This window comes from Aythya fuligula, chromosome 2 (assembly GCF_009819795.1).
Source record: "Aythya fuligula isolate bAytFul2 chromosome 2, bAytFul2.pri, whole genome shotgun sequence".
Classification (NCBI taxonomy): domain Eukaryota; kingdom Metazoa; phylum Chordata; class Aves; order Anseriformes; family Anatidae; genus Aythya; species Aythya fuligula.
Genome location: NC_045560.1, coordinates 138088781 through 138097059, shown reverse-complemented (window position 1 = coordinate 138097059; position 8279 = coordinate 138088781). Strand labels below are relative to the sequence as shown.

Sequence of the window (8279 nt, the reverse complement as noted above, 5' to 3'; positions counted from 1 at the left end):
TCTGAATGCGGTGTGGACTGTGGATGTCATTGATCAAGTACGTGCGTTTTCAGCACTGTCACTTTAATGTGGAAGAAATTATTGAAAATGGGAATGTTGGGAAAAGACATTATATATACATGTATATATATATGTGTGTGTGTATGTATATATATTTAAATCAGATGCTTATAGCTTGACTGTGTTAGTTGTAGTCACATCCAGACCTACTTGCAGTGACTTAAGTCTCCAAATTTGCTACGCAGCTGCCCTGTCGCTGCTGTCACGCTACAGGCATGACTCGTAACAATGGCACCATTGTTGTTTTGAGGACTTTTTTTTTGTAGCTTTTCTTCTCTCTCGGATGGGAAGGGAACGTAAGAGTCATCTAGCCTGACCTGTAAAGTGCCAACACCTAGTAATTAGTGAGGGTAAGCGTGTTTGTGTTTGCTGTTTTGCCCCAGATGCAGGAATGTTTGGGGACCCCAGGTTTATTTCAAAAATGCAGCAATTGATCAAAGAGCGGTGGGATGTCAGCCTGCTCCCTTTCCCCTTTTCTGTGTGGGTGTGTGAGCGAGGAAGGCGTACACATTCCTCTGGGATACGTGAGGATCTGTCCCAAAACTGATCCTTTACCAGGCCTGCTCCCCTCACTGGGGGTTGAACTCTTCTCACAGGTGACGGGACCAGAGGGAATGGCCTCAAGCTGTGCCAGGGGTGGTTCAGGGTGGAAATGAGGAGACATTTCTGTCAGAAGGAGCAGTGAGGTGTTGGGATGGGTTGCCTAGGGAGGTGGTGGAGTCACCGTCCCTGGGGGTGCTCAAGGAGAGGTTGGACGTGGTGCTTGGGGACACGGTTCAGTGGTGACACTGGTGGTGTGGGGGATGGCTGGGACTGGTGTTCTCTGAGGGCTTTTCCACCCTAACGATGCCACAACCCTCAGCAGCCATCTCCCCCGCGGCCCCCCCTCGTTATGTAACGGCGGTGGCGCCGCCATTTGCCGGCGGGCGCGGGGCGGAGCCGTGCATGCGCCGTGCCCGGCCTCCTCCTCCTCCTTCCTCCACCTTCCTCTTCCTCCTCCTTCCTCCTCCTCCTCCTCCTCGCGGGCAGGCGGCGGCGGCTGCAGCGGGGCCGCGCGGAGCCTTCTCCTGCCGCTCGCCGGGGCCGCCCTGAGGCCGCAGCTCCCAGGCCGGGTGAGGGGCAGGGGCCGGGGCCGGGGCCGGGGCCGGGCGGGCAGCGGGGGCTCGGGGCGGCCTCGCCGGGCCCTGCCCGGGCTCCGCGGCCTCCCCGGGCTGCGGGTGCGGGGCGGCGGCGGGCGCTGTGCCTCCTTTTCTGCCCATAAACAAACTTTGGGGGCGTTTTATTCCTCTCCTCGTGTCCTATTAACCCCACTAGTCTTAATTATCCCCTCCTCGAGGCCTCGTTCTCTGCGTTTTCAGCCCTGTCGGTGCGATTTGTGGCGTTTAAGCGCTCGGTTTTCGGCTCGCAGGCGTCGTGCGGAGGCCGATGGCTCCTCAGCAGATGTTCCCGGCTGTGTGTGCTGCTGCGGGGCCTGCCCGGCAGCACCGCCCGCCCGCTGCACCCAAGGTCAGCGTGACTGGGCTGGGCGGCGTGGCCCTCAGCAGCTCCCTGCCAGGGGCTGGAACACAAAAACGCCAAAAATCCTGCACGAAAATGCCCCTCAGCAGCCCCTGGCTCTGAAAAGATCGCTCCGATCGCGAGAAAATGGAACTGAAATACACCCTGTGGCTCTTTATAGCGTGCGCAAAGCAGCTGGCAGCACCTCATACCGTATTTTTTAATGGGGTTCGTGCTGAGCCGTGATGCACATCAACAGCGAGAGGCCCTGGCTGGGGTGTTTCGGGGTCTCTAGGAGCTGCTGGCAGTGACACAGGCTGCTGGGCTCAGTTTAACGCCCTGTTGAATGTCACATCGCTGCATTCATGGTGGTACAATCGGTGTTTTCTTGCCTTCAGACAATTTGTTAGCCGTACAAATAATCTCTCTGGAAGTGCTTGGACTCTTACAGAAACGGATGATGAAGGAGGAGGGCGCGCTGAAAACGTAGCCCGATGCCGCTGCCCGGGGCTGTGTGGTGGCGTGATCCACCCTGAAAAAATGGGAGCGTGGCCGGAGAGCTGCCTGCCAGCTGCTTCGGGTCAGGGCTGGCCTCCTGCATGGTGCTGGGCGCTCTGATGCTCCGCGTCTGGAAATCCCTGTGGTTCTGGTGGATGCCCAGATGTAGGGGTGTTTCAGGGAAGCATCGCTTCTCTAATGGCAGTGAGGGCTTTTTGTGTGTTGATGGAGCTCGGCCTGTGTTTGGACAGGCTGTCCTCAAAACAGTGGACTCCAGGAGCTCTCCTGTGCTTGTGCAGTAAGCCTCGCGTCGCTGTGAGAGCCACGCAACTGGATTATGCGTGGGACGCAAGGGACTGTAAGGAAGATAATAGCTGGAAGTGGGCTGCTGGCTTGTGTAACCACAGTCTGATCCCTGCCATGGCCGTGCGCCCTGGTCCTGCTTGGGTACAGGCCGAGCTGGGTGTCCTGGTGGGCTGCACGCAGGTGGAACCTTCCTGGTGTGGAACATGCTGCTTTGCTGCTCCATCAAATGTGGCTTTCGTAGCTCGTTTCTGTTTGTGGTGGACCTCCTGATGGCAGGTGGCTGTAGTGTTTACTTCCTTGGTGCTCCTGGGCTGTGTCAAATAGTGGCTTCTGACGGACACAGCTTTGTGTCTGTCTTTCCAAGAAATGTGTATGCGTGCATGTAAAATCAGCTGGAGATTGAGAAGGGTGGCCACCCCTAAAAACAGCCTTGGATAAAGAGGGATGACACATCATTCTTACCATTCCTGATTCCACGGCGGATCACAGCAGGTACACCAGAAGACCGTGATGCAGCTTGGGGAATGTTTCTGAGTTCCCTTTCTTCAAACCTGTTCCAAGCTCCAGAAATAAAGGCTGAGTCTCCATGTATTGAAGACATTTGTCAAAATGAAACCTGGAAGCTTTTCAGAGGCAGAAACTTCAGTATGGACTAGAAAACTGTTGCATCTTCTTTGATAGGGAGACCAGAGGATCTTCACAAAATAAAGAGCCTGAACAGGTGTTTGTTGTGTATGAATTACAGGAGTTGTCGGCCAGAGTGCATGGACAGCCCATGACTGCTTACGTTTGTAGTTACAGCTTCTGGGTCGGCTAGCAGCGGTAGTTTCTCACACTTGTAGACTAAATGTCTTCTTTTTGTTTGTAGATATGGCTCGTGGACAGCAGAAGATTCAGTCGCAGCAGAAAAATGCCAAAAAGCAAGCTGAGCAAAAAAAGAAACAAGGACATGATCAGAAGGCTGCAGCCAAGGCTGCCTTGATATATACCTGCACTGTCTGTAGGGTAAGAGATACTGAAAGCAAAGCAGTATTGTGGGCAGGTCTGTCTCCAGGCCGAGAGCAGAACTTTTAGATTATATAGCATAAACTAAAGTACCTTTAAGTGGCTGTCTAGTTTGTTACTGTGAGCATTTGTATCTGTTCTGTTACTTGCTTACAGATCACTCAGCTGTATTGATAACTGAGATAGGAGAAATTGAGAGGTCACGTAGTGGTTTCAGGTAGTTCTCTCCCTAAATTGTAAGGGCTGTGTGCACTTACAGTATGCTGTAAATACTTCCTGACCTCTGGGTCGAAAGATCATTTCTTTGTGATGGAATTGGCTTGCCCTAACATCCCTGGTCATTGATGACAATGTGCAGAGGGAAAGGTGGTATTGGATGCTGCCAAAAGCTTTAGTGCAAGTTCAATATACAGGAACTTCTGTTAGGGTAGAAGGCTTGATGAGAGAACAGAAATCTGAGCGCTGTTCAGATGGGACTTTCCTTCTAGGTGTTCTTCTGGAGTGTTCCAGTGTTGAAGCTGAAGTATAAACTTGCCATTTTCACTTAAATGGTCAATTTTAGAATAGATTTGTCACTTTTGAATGTCTTAATCAAGGTTCCAAACTAAGGGCTGCTCACTTAAGTACTTGTAGCCAGCTTCTCTTTTTGTGGAATGGGACTGCAGCAGCCATTACTTTCCAAGCAACAACTGCCCAGATATGTTGTGGCAATAGTCTGAGATTGTTTGTGCCAAGTAGAGGGTCGGACTGTGCAACACAACTCTCTGGCCTCTTGATAAACGGTGAATAGCTTTCATAAAGATCTGATCTGGAAAAAGATGAATGCTCACCTCTTAGCTGTTGGAAATGAGGAGGTGGGTTTTTCACCAAACTAGCGTATGAAACACACGATTTGCAGGCAGATTGCTAGTAAGAATAATAACTGCTGGTGAAGATACTAGTAGTTAAGTACCTCTCAGAAAACCTGAGATTAAATAGTCTCTCTTAATCTGTAGATAAATTAATGGTTCCTTTGTCTCTAGACAGTGTCACTGAAGAGATGTTTTGCTTCACAAAGAAAAACAAACAAACAAAAAAAAACAACTAGGGGGTGAACAGGTTTTGTAGTATCATCTACCTGTTGTACTGTGCGTAAAGTTAAATGTCTCTCTTCAATCAGACACAAATGCCGGATCCCAAGACCTTCAAACAGCACTTTGAAAGCAAGCATCCTAAGACTCCACTTCCTCCAGAGCTGGCTGATGTTCAGGCATAAAGTTGTCTACAGGTCATTACCTTAATTTTTAAATCATTATTTGAGAAGGTATATTATGAACCAGTTTTTTTGTTTGTTGGGTTCTTTACGTCCACCAGCTGGGGCTTACAAGTTGCTTCATTTTCTTTAATATAAAGAAATATAACTGTAAATTAAATTTTAAATTCTGAATTGTTAGATCAAGAAGAAAGCTAATACTTACACAGCTGAAGTGGTTGTGGCATTTCACTGTGTCCAGAGGATGTTTTGAAAGGTATTGATGTTATTTGAAATGGTCATCCTTAGAGTTGTAGGAATACTTTGTTCATTACTTACTGCTTTGAAACATTAGCTCTTGCACTTTTTGCTTTGAACAAAGTATTTATAATAAATGGGATCTGTGGGCTACAAAACATGTCATGAAAGCAGAATTGTTTAGAATATTTCCAACAATTCAGCCTTCTTTGTTCCTGAAGCTATGCAAGTGAATGCAGATTTTTCTGCATTCAAATACAAAATGTAACCTCTGCGTTAACTCTAGAAGAGATTCCCCGACGGCCAGTTGTGAGGCTCTAACTAAAAGTGGTTATAATTAAAGGCTGAAATGAGGCAAAAAACGGTATTACGGCATTTCATTCGCTCAAAGGTAAACAGCATCGTGCAATAGTTCAGCTTAACGGAGTTGTTCTTGTTTTTTGTAGGTGAAGTCATGGCACCTATTGACTCTTCTACTGTCAGACCTTACATAACAAACCTGCAGCTGCTTTTCTAAAACTGTTGATCAGCAAAAATGAAGGGGCTACAGAAACGTTCATATTTTTATGCTGTTCCCTCTCGGGCTTCATGCAAAGACAATTCTGTGTAAATGTACAGTTGTGCCCTCTTTGGAAATCCTGAAAAATCAGTCCATACTTGTTATAAAAAAAAAAAAAAAAAAAAAGAATTTTTTACAATTGTAATTATATTGATGTTCATATTGTGTAAAATAACTCATTTAATAAAGTAGTACTTTGATTTTACAATATCACAGATTAAACGCCTGTAGAAGTTCTGTTTCAACTTCCTGCATTGTCTGCCTTATAAAAATAATAAAAGACAGAGTGGAATTTTCCCCGTCCTGCCAAAACACGAGCAGTATCGTTCCACTGACAGTAATGTACATTACAGTAGGTTAATCTGAAGTGAAGAGGGAAGCTGCTCGGATTCCCTGCTCGATGTGCTGCCTGCTTGAGCTCGGTCGCTAGCGTTCAAGTTACAGGCTCGAGAGGCACGGCCAGCTCCCTAGAAGCTGCATGAGAATCGGGAGACTTCCTTCTACGCTTCTGCCCTGTGTGTTGGAGTCTGTACCACGAGCCATTTCAAAGGGGGTTCTTGTCCTCCACTGGAGAGACTCTGGGTAGGCTTGTGATCCTTGGTAGGTGCCTGAGGAAGCTGGGAGGTGATAGGATTTAGTGCTTCTGGGGATGCTGGCTTGAAAAGTGCTCGCAGATAGTAGTTAGAAGCAGCTCTGAGTTGAAAATTTGATTTGAGAAGGAGTTTTGAAGATACTCGAGCATGTGTTTCCCCCTCTAAATGCATCTGGTTATGGCAGTAGCAGCTCTTCAGGAAATACATAAAATAGCCAGCCACTAATAACCCCTCTTCACGACCAGCTTAAAATAAGCCTGTTGGAAGGGAGCCAAAGCAACTGAAACTATGGCTAGCTTAAGAAATTGCATGCGATTAAAAGTTGCAGTGACAAGAAAAAGCTGGATAACAACTCTGGCCAAAAACACTTGAGAAGCTAACCATGATTAGCCTTTAAACGTTCTGGGCTCAGCTCTAATCCCAGATGCACGGTGCAGAAGTAGGGAAAAAACAGGGTCTGCTGTACAAAAACCCTGTCTTTGGGACGTGGAGGGGGCTTACTCAGAGCTTTCCTTGGGAGCTCCCAGTAAGAAGCAACGCTACAACTGCTGTGGCTTACTGTAGTTAGAAAGGGATGTAAAAATAAAAATGGTGGTGGTCCAGGTGCCGTTGCTGCGCAGCAGGGCTGTACCTGTGACCCTCAGATGGCTTCTTGAAGTCTAGGACCGTAGCCTCAAAGACTCATTCACTTCAAAGAATGCACTTGGTATTTTATTATATAAAGTCGAAGCCTTTGTCCTCATCCCCTCATTTGCTCTTTAATGAACTACTTCTGTGAGCCTAGCTTCCCGTCCCCTCTGCTGTGACAGTACCTGTGTAAATACCTCCTTTGACATGAAGTTTCTCTGTACTGGAGTCACTCCGGGGTAACCTGTGTGCCACTTAACTTTTATAGGTGATGTTGTTCTCCTCCGCGAGTAACCCACTACTGCACTTGTACACCTGACATCAGAATGTAACCCTGCATTTATTTTTTTTCTTTGATGTTATCAGTGACTACATCCTGACCAACTGGCTCCCACGAGGCAAGAAATCCGCTCTCAACCTTTGTGCTGTACGGGGGAGGCTTGCTTAACTGTTCTGATGCTGTAGTTTGTCTAAAATAATGCCGAGTGCAAATGGATAAAGATGCTTCCTGCCCTGACTGCTGTTTGGTAACCTGGTTTTACTTTGGAAAATGTTCTGGGATGTATCCATATGGCTTGGTCTTGAGGTGAAGTATCTGTTCCTTCGATCCAGATTGTGTAGCATTAAATAAAAAGATTTTGTTTCTTAAAACAATCTCTCTTTATGAGCGCTGAAGAGCTGGAAAGCTGCATCGCTAGCGGGATGGTGAAGTTAGGACTGTGTTTCCCAAACTGTGTTGTGCCCAATTTGAGAATACCCTATGAACTGGTGTTTGTAGGAGGCAAGGGTGACCCTAAGGCAGTAAGACCCCTGGGTGCAGTAGCTGCAGTCTCAAAATACAGGAGCAAATGAAAGCGGTCACTGACTTGTTATAAGGGCTTCGTGAGTGTAGTGGGAATGCTACACGAAATGGGGGAATAGTTCTCATGTAGGATATCTGCGATATTCCTCGTGCCTGGAAGGTCAGATTAAAGGCTGATTAAAGAGAATTAAAATATAAAAAATAAAAAAAAAAAAATGTAAAATGGCCTAATTCCTGCCTGCTTTTATAAACAAGCATCGCTGCACTTAGGAAATGAATTTCCTAGCTGTGGACAGTCCTGGAGCTTGAAGCCATCCAACTGTAAATTAAAGTTTCCCGTGTCCTCTTAAGAATCACCTTTGTGTAGGGACAGCGTTTAGGTAAAGCGTTCTTGTGTCATCAACACGGGTGCTTGTGGAACAACGTTAAGAAGGGATTTGGGGTTTTTAAAAGCCCACGTCTCTTCTGGAAGTATCTAAAATCCAATTTTAAGCGAGGCTCAGAATGTTTTGCAAAAAATCCCACTTAATTCCCAGAAAGTAAGTGAGCACGTGTAGTTAGATGAGGTCATCCCAGGGAGCGCTGAGTAATCGCTACAAACAGCTCGAGGAGCTGCATCGCCCGGGCTCACTGGGGTAAAGCAGAGGTGCAGGAGCTCGGTTCTAGCCTCTTTCTGAGAGATTCTGGGTTCTGGCTACCAAAAAAGCCAGGAAAAATCCGCAGTGGACGTGGGAGGCGGTTGCAATGTAGCCGTAAGGAAATAGTTGGCTTTATGCAGCGCTCTCGAAATGTCCCCGGAGACTGTCCCTCTGGGTTATTTGTTCCAAAGCTGCAAACACTTCA

General features: G+C 47.2%; 1 protein-coding gene across 3 annotated transcripts; it reads left to right on the top strand.

Annotated features, from left to right (window-relative positions):
- The first annotated feature begins 367 nt into the window (after nucleotides 1–367).
- On the top strand, nucleotides 368–7285 carry ZNF706 (zinc finger protein 706). Of its 3 annotated transcripts, none has more exons than XM_032182061.1 (4): nucleotides 368–410; nucleotides 3230–3366; nucleotides 4526–4633; nucleotides 5302–7285. In XM_032182061.1, the coding sequence occupies exons 2-3, from the start codon at nucleotides 3232–3234 to the stop codon at nucleotides 4619–4621; spliced, it is 231 nt and encodes a 76-aa protein (XP_032037952.1). In that variant the 5' UTR covers nucleotides 368–410; nucleotides 3230–3231; the 3' UTR covers nucleotides 4622–4633; nucleotides 5302–7285. The 3 variants fall into 3 exon arrangements, with proteins under 3 accessions (XP_032037952.1, XP_032037953.1, XP_032037951.1); XM_032182062.1 differs by lacking the exon at nucleotides 368–410 and adding an exon at nucleotides 589–656; XM_032182060.1 differs by lacking the exon at nucleotides 368–410 and adding an exon at nucleotides 1061–1172.
- The last annotated feature ends 994 nt before the right edge of the window (nucleotides 7286–8279 follow it).